A 15864-nucleotide genomic window follows, 5' to 3' on the forward strand; every position below is an offset into this window, starting at 1 on the left:
TGCCAAACAGCACCAGCATTAGACCAAGGACAACTCAGGGAAAGTGTTATTTTCCGATGAATCAACGTTACAATAGTTCGTTGTTTGGAAAAAGCATGTTCGTAGACCCGTTGGAAACAATTTGAAAAAAATTTACTGTTTCAACGATGAAATATCCATGTTACCGTTTTTATCATGAACAAAAAAGGTACCACTGTACTATATTTTTTAACTCCTTAGACAACCATGAATCGACAAAAGTATGTTTAATTACTCAGACAAAAGTTGAATCTGCATATGGCAATCCACAAAACCACAATTTTTATACATGAAGGCGCTCCATGCCACCGATCCAAGGTGGTGGAGAATTTTTTTGCGTTTTTGAAAAATTGCGTTGAAGTCCTGGAATGGCCTGGCAATAGTCTAGACTTAAACCCAATTGAAAATTTGTGGTCTTGAATAAAAGATTTAGTAACGGAAAGACAACCTCCAAGCGCCCCGCCACTAGTTGCGGCCATCAAAGATAAGAGGGTGAAAGAAATCAAGGAAAACTATTGCGCGTCACTTGTGGCTTGTATAGCTCGCCGACTAGAAGCAGTCATTGATATTCGCGCATATAAAATACTACTTTGATGAGCGCATGTAAAATACTAAAATTTATTCGTCATGATTTGTATTTACAGTAAAGTACAAGATTTAGTAATACAAAATAGTTATGTTACCATTATTTCATGTTTCTCTGATAAACTACGTTTTCTGAGTGGTGGTCCAATACTTTTGCAAATGACTGGAATATGAGCAATACAACTACGAATAAAGTATATTTGACACTTAAGGGTAAATTTATGCAACTCTAAAAAACATGCAATAAGATGTAGACATTACAACAGAATGTTGAAAAGCTTTATTGTTAAGAGACAAGTTGCTCGCACCCCTTCTCTTCTTAGGCCTAAAGTAAAAGTTGTCAGTACGGCCTTGTATTATTGTTGTTGTTGTTGTTATTGTTGTAGCTTTAAAATAAACATATTAAGTAGGGGAAAGTTGCCTTAATTGGAACACTTTAGGAAAAAATATTTATTAACCAAAGATGGCTTAACTATGAAAACATTTATGAATTAAATAATATAGATATACAACCCTACTATGCTTTTATTAATGATTTGACTCTATTGATCGCACCCTTATTGGATATAAACTTTGATTTTTCAAGGCACCATTTTGTTCCAATAAAAGCAACTGGTCTCCTTGAATGGAACACATATATTCTTTAATTAGAACAGTTCTAATATTTGAATAAATTACAGCTATAAAACTTATGGCTCAAAGGAAAAATTAATTGATTAGCTTTTTAATAAAAGATATTTAAAAGATATAATAACAAATAAAAATTACAACAAATATTTAATCCTTTTTTCGCAATTCATAAGTCTTTTTTTCTTGCAGCTTCTGCACTTGGGATGGTAGTGGTGATATGTGGTGTGCTGTGGTGGCGATGGTGATTTTATTTGATGTGCTCAATTTCATTTGGTCCATGGTGATTGAGTCAAGTGCTACTTTGCTTTCCTGTGGTTTTTGCAATAGTTTGGCAGTTATTGGATTTAGTGTGAGCTTTTTTTTTGTAGATTTTTAAATTTGTTTGGAAGCTATTTGATTTAGTGTGTGCTTTTGATTTCTTGGTGTAATTTCTAGAGCACGTCTATATGGGGAGCTTGTAAGATCAGCCGCCTGAGTTGTTCGTGATCTTCTTTTTTTGTTTTTTACTTCAAGTGAAACCACTGGCAAAAGAGACAAAGTTGAAACTGAAACATGACATTTTAATTTTTTTTCACTTGATTTATCTGTAGATAGTTTTGTCATCCCATCTATACTTTCAGATGACTGAAGATTGTTTGAAGGACCAACATCAGTAAATGAAGAGGCTGTAAAATCAGAATCAGTGAATACATTTATGTCCAAAGGCCACAACCCACTAGCCTGAAATCCTTTCATAGCAATTCTCAATGATGCTGCCTGACTATACGCGTCACCAAATAATTCTGCAACTTGCCAAGTTGTTACTGGTTGTGATATATGTGACCGCATCCATTTTCGCATAGCTTCATCATAGTATGTACCAAGTGGTCCAAAGAACGCAACATCTAATGGTTGCAGTCTGTGTGTAGTATGGGGAGGTAGTGATACCATACGCACTCCAGCATTTCGTGCTAGATATATCGCTGCCAAATTTTTTGAATGTGTAACATGACCATCAAGTATCAACAAAACTTTTGATTGTTTTAAAGGTTTAACAACTTTAATGAAATGATTGAGCCAATCTAAAAAACCTTCATTTGACATCCATCCTTTCTCGAGTACTAAATACAATTCCTGGAGGTGCACCATTTGTTATTTCTGGCTTCATTCTTTTGCGTTTATATATTAACATTGGTGGAACATAAAATCCTGCTGCAGATACACAAACTACAGCTGTTACTGAATTTCCTCGTTCACTACTAGTCATAATTCCAACTCGTTTTTTGCCCCTTGCACTAATAATTTTTATCTGACCATCTTGTACTGTTGATAAACTAGTTTCATCCATATTATAAAGTCTGTCTGGAGTTAACTTTTCTTCCATGTATAACTTTGAAAGTAAATTAAAGAAAGATTGCACTCGCTCTTTATTAAAACCTTGTGCACGTGCAATTGATGTTGATTCAGGCCCACGAAGCGACAGTTGTGGGTGCCTTTGCATAAATGCATAATACCACTTTTTTCCTGCCATTCGTGTTTGTTTGTTAAAATTATGTGTGATGTTGTTAGCTTCCGCAATATCAAATGCTAGACGACGAAGATCATCAATCCTTAATCCAAAGTACATCGATTCTAATAATAAACAGTGATCAGCTAGTTCTGTTTCAATTTCATTAGGTAAGGTGGTAAGTCGACCATGAAATTTCACATTTGCAACAGCAACTTTGTTTTTTTCATTTATATGCCTTGACAAAGTTGCTTTTATCAATACAAAATTCATAAGCGTCTTCATTTAAGCTGATTTCTCCTTGTTTTATTACTTCAACAGCCTTTTTCAAGTTTTCTACTTTCCATTTTCCATATTTTCGTGGTGTTTGCATCTAAAATAAAAGCAAATTACTATGAAGATACATAAGGAGAGTTTTATAATCTTATTACAGGCCTATTTTTTCATATATTTATTTGTTATTCATATATGATTAAGTTAATTATATACTCATTATATAATCATTATTTTTCATCATTTTTGTTTAGTTAATCATTAACTATATAAATCAAAATCTATATAAACTATATAAAGTTTGCAACTTAAATATTAACTTCTATATAGAGTAAAAAACTTATGCTGGGTATATACTTTATGTTGTCTTACAAGTTTATCCGTTAAATAGAAATGTATAACTTTTGTAAAACTTTTACATTTTATTTTTTACTAAAAGATAAAATGATTTGTTAATTAAAGTATACGATGTTTACAATCAACTTTATATCCTTAGACTATGACTAGACTTTAGACTATGAAAAAAATTTTGTGAAAAATCATTTCATACTTTAAAGCAAGACTAAATACCAATTCCAAAAAAGCAACAAATGTCTAACAATAATACTATGTCTATAAAAGAAATTCGCTTTAAAAAATATTATACAGTCGGACTAATGAAATTTTCTGATAATTCGGACGTCAAGTAGCGTGTTATGAGATGACATCGTTACGGCAACTTTTGAAGTTCCATTCTGGGCAACATACTGACCATGGTGTTGTAGCAAAATATTTACATACAAGTAACAACTTACGATATAAGCTCTTAATATCACATAGACTTAAAACCCTTAAAATTTAAAATTTTAAAAAAATTATCATCAAACTCAATATCGTTAAGCTTCTGTAATCGTTTAAATGCAACGATAAAATTAGATCGCAAAAATTTTTTTCTTTAAAAAAAAGTAATTTTATTCACATACGTGCAGTTTTTAAGTTTAAATACTAGAAGTTTCAAAAAATAAAGAAAATTATTTTCTTTACAAGAAAAAATATTCATGAAAGTAGAATAAGTTCCAGTTTCTAAATAAAGCTAAGTGTTCCAATTAAGGAGCTGTTCCAATTTCGGCAACTCTCCCCTAATCATACAGAGATCTGGGAAACACCCTTTTTTTCAAAAGTTAAAATTGTATTATTTAAAATTGTAACTATATGAAATTTAAAAATAAAAACACTGTTATAAAATAAAAAAAATAATGAATGCAGTATCTCGAAGAAGTCGATATGATTTTGTTTTTTATTATAAAAGTTTCGATATCAAATATTTTCGCGGCTCTTGGCTTGGTGATCGTCTTCTGCGAGATTCTGCGTTCTTTATGCTTTATTTTATACCGATATCTTTAATTTTAATTTTTCAGTTGTTTTTTTTTATATTTTATAAAATTTGTTATAAAAGAACAAAAAATAAAAAAAAATTAATTAAAAAAATCATGACTAAAAAAACATTGGTTTAAGCGGTTTTCAGATATCGCGTATAGTTACGCAGTAACTGCAAGTACGAAATTTTAGTTTAAAAAAAAAAATTGTTTTTTTTTTTAAGCGAAAAATTTTTTTTAATTTTTTTGACATCGTGAAAAAATGGTTTGCGAGAAGATATTAGTACTTCAAAAAGATTCTTGCCTAAAATTATACAGACTAAAAAAAGGTAATTTTTTTTACTCTTAAAGATGATAAGTTTATTTTATTTAAATATAACTTAAGTTGCAAGAGCCCAAACGATTTGCTTTAAAGCAAATATTATTTTAATATTTGCTTTAAAGCAAATATCTTTTAATATTATTATTATATTAAATATTCTATTATATTATAAAATATTGTACTATATTATAAAATATTATACTATATTAGTTATTGTTTAAACTTTTTCATTTTTTCCGAAGTTGACATTTTTCTTTTTTTTTTCTTCTTTTTTCTCAATAATTTATTTTCTCAATAATATATTTCACTTTTTTTCTGTCTAAAAAAAGTGCTAAACGTGTTAACGTAGTGTTAAAAGGTCTGTTGCTTTCATAATTGCTTACAGTTGAAGTTTTTGCACATTATCCCCTGATTTTTAAAGTAATATGAATAAAAAACAGTGCTAAATGTAAGGGACTTGAAAAATAATTAGGGAATTTGATGAAATCAATAAAATTTAAGAAAATTTAGGCCAATTCCAAAACAAACTAAAGAGTCGTATTTCAAAAACTAAATCAAACCTGTAAAAAGAAATAAAAGAGAAGGTAAAAAATAGAAATAAGTTCACTTAATGGAAGCCAATATAAAGAGGGGTATCTCAAGGTGGTAGCCTCAATGCAGAACTTTAAAAAATCTACATAAGAGAACTTCCACAAGCTTCAACAACTGAAACTTTATTTGCAGATGACAATACCCTAACAGCTGCAGACAGCTTTTTGCAAATTGTAATTGAGAAATTGATCAAAGTGTTATTTAGAAATTGATCAAAGAGAAACTAATAACTTCTATGTACGTCATGGTTTAACTACCAACTCCAGTACAAGGATTATCCTTTTCTGGATATTTTCAGAACTTCAGATATTTTTTTTCAACTTTTAGTTTTTCCGGGTATCCAAAACATTTTTCTATGCATACAAGTTTTAGGTATAAATTTTTGTAATATATTTATTTTTAAAGCTTTTTCACTCATCACTTGTAGAAAAATAAAGAAAAGTTTGAAAAAAAGTTAGAAACAACTTAGGTAAAAGCAGAATTTTGAGGAAAAAAGGGAAAACATATTCCACATTTTTTCTGGATATTTTACCCAAATCATTTTCCAGATTTTTAAAATATGACCTGGATGATCTATACCAGTAAAATGCATCTGCTAATGTTCAAATCAGCTGAAAAACTTCCATATTTAAATTGAAAATAAGGAAATTCAACCATTAACTTGTGTTTAGCTATTGAGGGTTACTTTAGATCAGGATCTCCAATTCAAAAAACAATTTGATGCAACCATTTAAAAATGTCACTTTGATATGGGAATATTAGCACAAGTATATATCAGCTGATAAAGGACTTATACTGAGCTAATTTGAATATGACAGTGCATTATACCTTGTAAATCTAAAGCACAGCCAAAGAGACTTGATATAATACAAAATCAGTGTTATTTTGTTACAAAACTAAAAGCATCTATTAGCTTTTTAATGAACTAAAGCTTGACACCTTTAAAAATAAAAGAAACATTTATGCAGTAAAAATAGTCAAATCTGCATTATCAAGAAGATGTCAACCATCTTTGGCTAACAAACTTATCATTAAAGAAGATTCAAAGTTTATTAAAAAACAAAAGAAACAAGAAAACAAAGACTTCAATATTATAGGAGTCAAAATATTCAATCAAGTCAACTCCTAATATCCACTTTGTTATACCATGTGTATACACTACTCAAACAGTGAAAAAGAAACCAGTAAATAAAAAAATTCTAAACTCTATATTAAGCTCTAAAAAATAAGAAGAGCATTGTTTTTTTTTAAACTTGTAAAGGCAAAGCTCTTCAACTGTAATTAAGTTTAAAAAAAAACAATAAATGAATAATAATAAACCTTAATACCATAATAAAAAGTTTGCTTACTGTTCTCTGAAGACAGGAATGCATTTTGCAGTGTTCCAAGATAAGACTGATTGGTCTTTTTGAATCACTTTAATTACAAGATTTTGAAAAAAAAATCATTTAAAAAAATTATTTGATATTATTAAATAGTTTACATACTGTAATTTCATTGCTAAATACTCTATAAAATTTGGAGCCAGAAAACTACACATTCATAAACCAAATATAACATGATTCTTCATCCAACTTGGAATCAATAATTTATACCAATCCATAACAAATGATATACTAAACAATACATAATTAAACTGAATCTAGGATAGAAAGTTAGAAAGCAGTACTTAAACAAAACAGTTTTAAAAATCTTTGTTACTACCTATGTTTGCCGATTCTTTTCGCAATTGATAGACATTCATTTTTCTACCCTTGAAGTTATTCACAAACTATTCAATTTAAACAAGAATTATTGAGTACACTAAGTACACAAAGATATTTTCCGTGTTTTAGTACAAAAAATCTTTTTTTGTACTAAAATGCAGAAAATATTTAAATTTAATAGTTCCCTAAACTAAAGACTGACAGTTTTGAGTGACAAATGAGTGACAGATTTATTTTGAAATAGACCTATCAATCTTTAGTTTACTCTACTATTAAATTTAAATTTAAAAGTTAATTTTCCGCTTTTTAGTACAAAAAAGATTATATTTTTAGCAAATGTTTTTGTTATATTTTATTTTCAACTTTTTAGTCTTTACAATGAGTTACGGTATTTAACAATGCGAAGTATTGTTATGAAGCATTGTTATTGTTATGTTGCAATATTGTTATTAAACAGTGTTCAGACTACAAGAATTATAAGGAAGAGCCGTGATTAAGTTTCCTAGTAGCAAGCAACATTGGTGCAATATTGGTACAATGTTTATCTCAATTTTGGCTAAGTGTTGTTAACAATATTGAATCAATATAAAATGCCCACATTTTGATATATATATTTTTAAATTTTATTTAGGTGCCCCAAGAAGTCTTTACGGTCTTATCAAAGAGCACCACAGATGAGTATTTAATTGGAAGTTCATGCCTCCTTCCTAACCGATGCTGCAAAACTTGCCCAGAGGTGGGGTTTGAACCACAGATCCTTTGTTTCTGAGGCAAGTGTGCTATTACTGCGCCACGGCTGCCTATATAAAGACTGCAATACAATCCCAACATTTTTTTTATCATAGTCAATAAAAAACATTAAAATTAAAAAAAAGATCTTCCTGTGGAGGAGGAGTTTTAATATCACCTTTTAAGTACAGTCATAAGACAGGCACTGCATATTCCAAGTGATGTCTTACTAAAGATGGACACGATTGTCTTTTTACGTTTCTGTTATCAGTTTTAAATGTTTTCCTAAAAAATGGTTGGCTTTATAAGTTACAGTTGCATTATATTCCTTGCATTTAAAGTCTTTTGTAAACAATACATCCAAGTCTTTTTTTTTTCTATTTTATGTTTTATTTAGTTTGTAGCTATAATCTACTGTTTATTTTGACCAAAATGCACTACATTAAATTTTTCCTCGTTGAAAGTCATAGACCATGTTTTAGCCGGTTCCCATACTTTATTAACAGCATGTTGTAAAGTTAAATGGTCTGTTTCATTAGAAACAGCAGCTAGAAAAAACATCTTTGTGTCATCTGCAAACAGTTTGCCCAGGTCGGTAGTTTCCAGGTTCAATTTTGTTTCCCTTTTTAAATAATGGAAAAACAATTGGCAATTGCCAATCATTTGGCAAAGTAGAGAAAATAAACAATTTGATAAACAACATAGAGAGTGATGCTGAAATAGTTGATGCCAAATTTTTCAATACTGTTATGGAATCATAACCCATAGATTTATTATGATTTAATAATGCAACTTTTTTCAGAACATTTTTATGAAATAAGATATGATGCTAACAATGTTACTGCAACAACCACAAGTTCTTAAACCAGAAAAAAACCCACATGCCCAAGACAATACTGATTCTGGACTATTTATGTTTGGCAAATATTTGATAAATAGCCTATACTTAGTAGCGTTTGAATGTCTTGACTGAATTTCAGTGGAAATCAATTTATATTTTTGAGTGTGTTGAATATTTTTATCAATCAAAGTAATATATTTTTTCATTTTTATTTAAATGTTCTGCTAGATAACTGTAACTTTGCTTTATCTAATAACTATCAAATTTGATGTATTTTCGCATATTCTTTATAGAAAACTTTGGGAAACTTTTTATATCTAATGCGTCAATTGGTTCAAATTTCTTTTTACTTTTGCTTTTTGTATTAAATGTATGATTTCAATTCATTTTTTAAATTAATTTTTTTTTTTCATTAGAATTATCTTATATGCAATATCTTTACCGTCTTCTTTATCGGATATATATTTTAAATAAAAACAGTTAATTCAAGAAGCAGCTATTTTAACATCAATCATTATATGAAGAAGCATTGTATTTCTTATTTTTCCAAAGAATCAAAAGATTGTTTAAATGTACCATTAACAGTCTCAACAACCCATCTGTATTTTGTAACAAACCTAGTATGGTTAGCTTGAAAACTAGTAAACTGACTTTTAGAACAAGTTTCATCTTGGTAAATACTTTATATGTAGTTTTCGATTCATCAATGATATCTCTAAAACCTCTAAAAACTAATAAATCCTTGGACTGAACTAGTTCTTTTAAATCACTTTTTATTTTTAAAATATTGCTTATTATAATTGTGTCATTAATAGTTGGAGCAAAAGGTCCTTAAACATCAATAATAAAATCATTTGCAGTGCATACTACCAAAAGGCTTAGCTAAATGTCTTTTTTGCCCATTGTACAGGTTTTGTTGTAATGAATTCATTACAAACTTTGAACTTTTTTCACAGAATAAATAAGTACCGTTGGCTATAATTGCTACAAATCTTTGATCATATCTGTGTTATTTAACAGTCAATATTTTTGTGATTGTGATTTTGCTCCTAAATTAAAAAAACAAAAAAAATTCAGCATTAAGTGAGGCACTAATCTGATGGCAATATTTCTGAACTTTTAATCAACATGACAAACCAAAATAGCAAGCAATTGAATTTTGATCAAGACCATTTTTTAACCAAAAGAGATGAACTGCAAGAGCTTGTTCTTTCAAACGTTTGAAAGTTTTTTATTATTTTAAATTCATGTATTTTTGAAACAAAACTCAGTTGTTATGTTATTTTGCATATAAAGATGCACAAAATTTTGAGAATACAGATGCTGTTTTAAATCCTAGACCAAAAACTTTTAAATAAATCTTGTGTAATTGTTTTATTAATGTTAGCAGAGTTTTTTATTGATATATCTAAATATTCATCTTTAAGCCACTTACTATCTGTCAAATGAAACTGAAAACACTGACTTTCAATTAGTATAAATATGTTTGTTTTAAGAGAATCGTCAATTTTCTCTTCATATTTTGTCAAATTAGACTGACATTTACAAATAAAACAGATACGATTTGAGTTTGCAATTCTATTGATTTTTATATTGATTGTATTTTCTTCAATAGATTGATCACAATAATCACTGTCATCATCATCATCATCATCATCATCATCATCATCATCATCATCATCATCATCATCATCATCATCATCATCATCATCATCATCATCATCATCATCATCATCATCATCATCATATCATCATCATCATGATCATCATGATCATCATGATCATCATCATCATCATCATCATCATCATCATCATCATCATCATCATCATCATCATCATCATCATCATCATCAACGTAATTGTACTCTTCAGAATCATGATCAGTACTCCTAGAATTAAAATCTTCATAATTTTCAAGAACAATATATGGATTTGATTCATCATTAGAACTATCTTCAACAAGTGTGTTGTTAGAAATAGCATTTTTATTTCTATGATTTGTATCAAGAAAATGAACAACTTTAATTAAAGATCTTAAATTCTTGTAACAAATGATCTGATCCTGAATAAGATTTAATTGTGTCTAAAATGATCAACATCTTTATTTATCATATTTTCATTTTTAATTTCAACAAAATTTTTTGAACCTATACAACGTCAAATCAACATATTTACAATACTTTTTTCAAAATTTTTGAAAACAAAAAACAATTCCTTAAATTTTTTTATTTATGGGTTGTTGTTTTTTTTAATTATTTTTAAGTTGTAAAGTGTAGTTTTATGTTGTTTTCTAACATCCTTGAGCGCAAATATGTATTTTAGAAAAGAAAAAAAAATCAGGGCCAAAATTTATGTAAGTTGTGTTATTATGTAAATTTATGTACTCCTTTAAAACTTAAGAACTTTATTTTCAAATTGTAAGTTGTTTTTTTATTTGGATTTTTTTTAGCATGATTATTATATTGTTATCAAGTTTTAAAATCTTATTTTTATTTTTTTTATTTAAAACTGATTATTAACATTTTTACTGCTTTCTACTTAAGAAAAATTGTTTTAAAATAACGTAAGAAAGTTTTTAACTTAATTAAAAATAAGCTGAGCTTAGATTATTATATGATGTTAAATCCTTGTGCTACAAACTCTCATAAAAAAGTATATTTATTCCAAATAAAGTTTTTTTAATACATAAATATACTTTTTCTCATAAAAGTATATTTATTTATTCCAATTAAATTATTGTTTTATTTAGTTGTTATAATTTATAAATGAATGTTTATAAATAAAATTTGAAATTACTTACTTTAGTCAAATAGAATAAAAGATGAGTATGATAAAATTTGAATATTTTTGTTATTTAGATTTGTATTCTTTTAAATTTAAATATTATTTAGATTTGTATTCTTTTAAATTGTGATTGATGTTTTATTAATAGGGTATTATGTTTTTACAAAACTAATAAGAATTGTTATAAAATAATTATAAAACATTTCAATATAATTTGTTCAATATAATTTGACCAAGTTTAAATAGTGTTTTGAAAAGATTTTTGAAATTACAAAATTTAAAGTTGTTACTTTTTTTTATTTAGGCTTAAAGCTCAGTATTGTTTTTGATTGTTGCTTTGGTGATTTATACACTAATTACCCAATAATTTCTGGGTCTGCTTTTGATCGCAGGAAGTTCTATTGCATTAAAAATCTTAATTCCGTTGAAGACCAAGATTACCTAGGTAGTTTATATTTAACTGTTCCTGGTGTTTTTAACCTATATGTTGAAGACAAATTTGGTGTTCGTTGTTATCAATGCACCATTATTGTTGACCCAGTGTTAAGAGCAATAACAGGGGAGTTAAATTTAGATGGAATAGTCCTTCAAACAGTTCTTACAAAATGTTTGGGAATTTTGCCTGAATGGAAAAACAGATTAGAAGTTTCTTTTAAAGCTGGATATAACATGCTTCATTTTTCACCTGTACATGAGTTGGGAAAATCAAAATCATCTTATTCTATAAAAAATCATCACAAATTTAATTCTGAAATTTTTATAGATGATTCAAGTTCAGAAAAAGATCTTAATTCTTTAATTAAAAGCATTCACAAAGAATGGGGGATGTTCTCTATCGTAGATGTTGTCTGGAACCATGTTTCTAATGACAGTGAATGGATTTTACAACATCCAGAGGCTTCATATAACTTAAAGAACTCTCCACATCTGAGACCAGCATTTCTTTTAGACAGAGCTTTATGGTATTTAAATAAAAAAATTAGCAATGGTCACCTAGATAATATGGGTATAAGTAAAAATCTCAGAAGTGAAGAAGATTTTTCAAGATTTTCAATTTATTTGAGGTATAAGAAGAATTTTAATTTGTTAATAACAAAAATTTTTCAGGAGTTTTTTTATTTAGTTATTTTTTATTTCTTTCAAAGTTAACAATTATTTTATGTATAAAAATATTTTAATTTTTTAGTATTGATATATATATATATATATATATATATATATATATATATATATATATATATATATATATATATATATATATATATATATATATATATATATATATATATAAAATTTTGATACATCACTAATTTTTAATTTTTTCAAAATTATCAATTATCTTAAGTATAAAAGAACTTTAATTTATTAGTATTGATATATATATATATATATATATATATATATATATATATATATATATATATATATATATATATACAAATATATATATATATATATATACACACATATACACATATACATATACATATATATATATATGTATATATATATATATATATATATATATATATATATATATATATATATATATATATATATATATATATATATATATATATTAGTGATGTACTGACTAATCAGCATTGGTTTAATCGGCCACTTTTTGCACTATCGGAATCGGTATTGGCATCAGCATTTTTTTATTCATTTACCGATTTTCTAACCGATGGCATTTTAATATTTTTAACCTGCATTATGATAGTAATTAAATAATAAATAAGTTAAACTTCATGCATTACTTAAAATTTATTTGAGAAATTGTTTATTTTGACTTTGTTTACAGGCAAATTTGTTAAGAACTTTTTTTACCATATAGTTTTTAGAATACTTTTATTTTGTGTTTTTTTTTGTGTTTTATTGCTATACTTAAAAGTAACCTATTTAAGCATTTTTTTCTATATGTGTTCAAGTATAGCCTTTTATATTTTTATATGATTGTTGTTTAGATATCTAATTTACTAAGAAATTAATAAAGAACTCTAAGAAAACTGCTTATCTTAGTACCAGTTTCTTTTTAAAATTAAAATAGAAAGCATTCCACTAAAATTGCATTTATTTTTTAAAAGTTTTTTTCAGAAAAACTCAGTTAAAAAATATATTTTTAACTGAGTTTTTCTAATATTTTTAAAAATAATGGTTTGGCTCTGATTTGGGTCCAAGTATTTGTTTACCAGTACTGATTCCATGAAAAAGTTTACACGATTTAAAGTTGTATGGCTTTATATTTTCAAAATTTTAATAATTAGTGAATTCATCGGTATCGGCCTTTTCCTATTCATTGGTATTCATATATATATATACATATATATATATATATATATACATATTTTAAATCAAAATCAAAACATGTTTTGAATAACACTAGTCATCTTCAGTTAAATTTGAATATTTAAAATTTGTTAAAATACCTATAAAGGTGTTAAAAAAAAACAATACAAATATAATTATTCTTGTACAAACTAATAATAATATAATTACAAAAATACAATAAAATCAGTTAAAAAGTTTATCATGTCATACAAAAGAAATAGGAAATAACAAAAGAATAGGTTAAAAAGATACACAATATATATAAAAAATAGCAGCTAAACAGAAAGTGTCATTTGTACATGGTCAACCTGTTTATTCATACCAGGTTTTAATCATTCTATAAACATACTTTCTTTAAGTTTTAGCTCAAATTTGTTAGATGCTGAATCTAACACAGAAAAACACTTCTCATTTATTTGTGTGAAACAATTTTCATTAGCATGGAGATGTTTATAGATATGAGACTTTTTGTCCCTCTTGTAATGTTCAGATATCCGGGTCTTCAGATGGCGAGTAGTTTCGCCTATATAACAGGAGTTACATCCTGCACATACGAATTTATACACCTTGAACGATTTGAACTCTAGAGGAATAGGATCTTTAGAAGAAGAGAATTTAGAAGTTTTCAGTGTGGTAAATACTAATTTAATATTTGCTGAATGGCAATATCTTTTAGCAATTGAATTCAGTCTTTTTTTAGTTAAATCAGATATTTTTCCCAAAAAACGGCAGTTTAAAATGAGACAAAGATTCTTTGATTTTTGGTTGTGGTGGAGGATTTAAATTAATCTTGTTTAAATAGGAGTTATATATTTTTGAAATGAGCCAAGATGGGTACATGTTTCTTTGAAATACTTTAAAGAGGTCGTTTATGTTAGAGTGAAACCCAAGTTTAGTACTATTAATTTTAAATGTTCTATCGCTTAAGCATTTGATTAGACTAACTCTGTACAAAAATGGAGTGAAACTATAAAAATTAGTGTGAAGACCAGAATAGGTTTTTTTATGAAAAATGGTAGTGGTAACTGAAGAATTAGATATTTTTGAAAAAAAGATATTTTTGAATTTACTTCTTGTTTCATAGTAAAAGAAATAGAATTGTGTCTACTATATATGTCAGGCCTTGTTAAGAAGCGTTACGCAGCTCGCATTTTGCCTGCGAAAAGGTGATTTGCCTACGCGTACAGCAGTTTTGCGCTACGCAAAAACTTTTATCTTTTAGAATATTTAAATTATCTTTTGATGTTAAAGTGACGTTTATTTAGAAGAAGTAAAGTTGTAAGTAAAAGCATTTAACCACAATTGTAAACTAATAGATTTTTTGTTAAAGAAACAGTTTGTTTAATAATTTTTTTGCTGTTGTTAAAAATTAGTTAAAAAAAAAAAGTGTTTTAAGTTTTATCTTAAGGAATTAAATATATAAATTCCTTTTAAATATAAAAATTATTTTTTGTCATAATAGTTTAAAAAAATGCACGATTTATTTTGATGTAAATATTTAATTAATAATTTTGTTTATTGTTAATTCAATAACATAAAGTTTTAATGACGTTCGTTTAATTTATGAAAATAAATTATGATCATGAATATGTTATTGGTAACTGATAAATAATAAAAAAAAACTCTTTATTGTTTAATAACATTAAAAAGAGTTCACAAAATAAATAAGAAAAAATTTATTAACAGTTAATAAAATAACCAAAAACCAACTGTAAAATTATTAAAAAATAAACAAATATTATTTTACGTTTTATGAAAAAAATATTTTTTTAAAATAAAATTTAGTTCATATTTGATAAAAATAATAAAAATGATTTTTCAAATAGGAATTTAGATTTTATTTGTAACTTCTGTTATAGTGAGAGAAAAAAAACTGTATGATTTTTAACGCGTTAATAAAATAATTTTAATTACAATGCGGTACTTAAAAAGTTGCAAGGGACGCAATATAACTTTTAACAATACAAAATATATTTGCTGAGTTGAGTTACTTAGAAATGCGTTAGGCGTTTTCGTTACGCAGCAAAATCTCGTAACAAGGCCTGATATATATATATATATATATATATATATATATATATATATATATATATATATATATATACATATATATACATATATATATACATATATATATACATATATATATGTATATATATATGTATATATACATGTATATATATATATGTATATATATATGTATATATATATAT

General features: G+C 26.6%; 2 protein-coding genes across 3 annotated transcripts in view; one reads left to right on the forward strand and one right to left on the reverse strand.

Annotated features, from left to right (window-relative positions):
- Positions 1-1236: 1236 nt before the first annotated feature.
- Positions 1237-3692, reverse strand: LOC136085917 (uncharacterized). The gene is made up of 2 exons (XM_065807808.1): positions 3543-3692; positions 1237-3092 (listed from the first exon to the last, which is right to left on the reverse strand). The coding sequence occupies exon 2, from the start codon at positions 2359-2361 to the stop codon at positions 1606-1608; it is 756 nt and encodes a 251-aa protein (XP_065663880.1). The 5' UTR covers positions 2362-3092; positions 3543-3692; the 3' UTR covers positions 1237-1605.
- A 786-nt stretch (positions 3693-4478) lies between these two features.
- Positions 4479-15864, forward strand: part of LOC100212805 (glycogen debranching enzyme) — a 73831-nt gene continuing 62445 nt past the window's right edge. For both annotated transcript variants that reach the window (XM_065807817.1, XM_065807818.1), the window contains exons 1-2: positions 4479-4676; positions 11625-12384. In XM_065807817.1, coding sequence (XP_065663889.1) covers positions 4610-4676; positions 11625-12384 — 827 coding nt within the window. In that variant the 5' untranslated portion in view covers positions 4479-4609. The remainder of the gene's footprint in view (positions 4677-11624; positions 12385-15864) is intronic.

The sequence above is a fragment of the Hydra vulgaris genome, chromosome 10 (assembly GCF_038396675.1).
Source record: "Hydra vulgaris chromosome 10, alternate assembly HydraT2T_AEP".
Classification (NCBI taxonomy): domain Eukaryota; kingdom Metazoa; phylum Cnidaria; class Hydrozoa; order Anthoathecata; family Hydridae; genus Hydra; species Hydra vulgaris.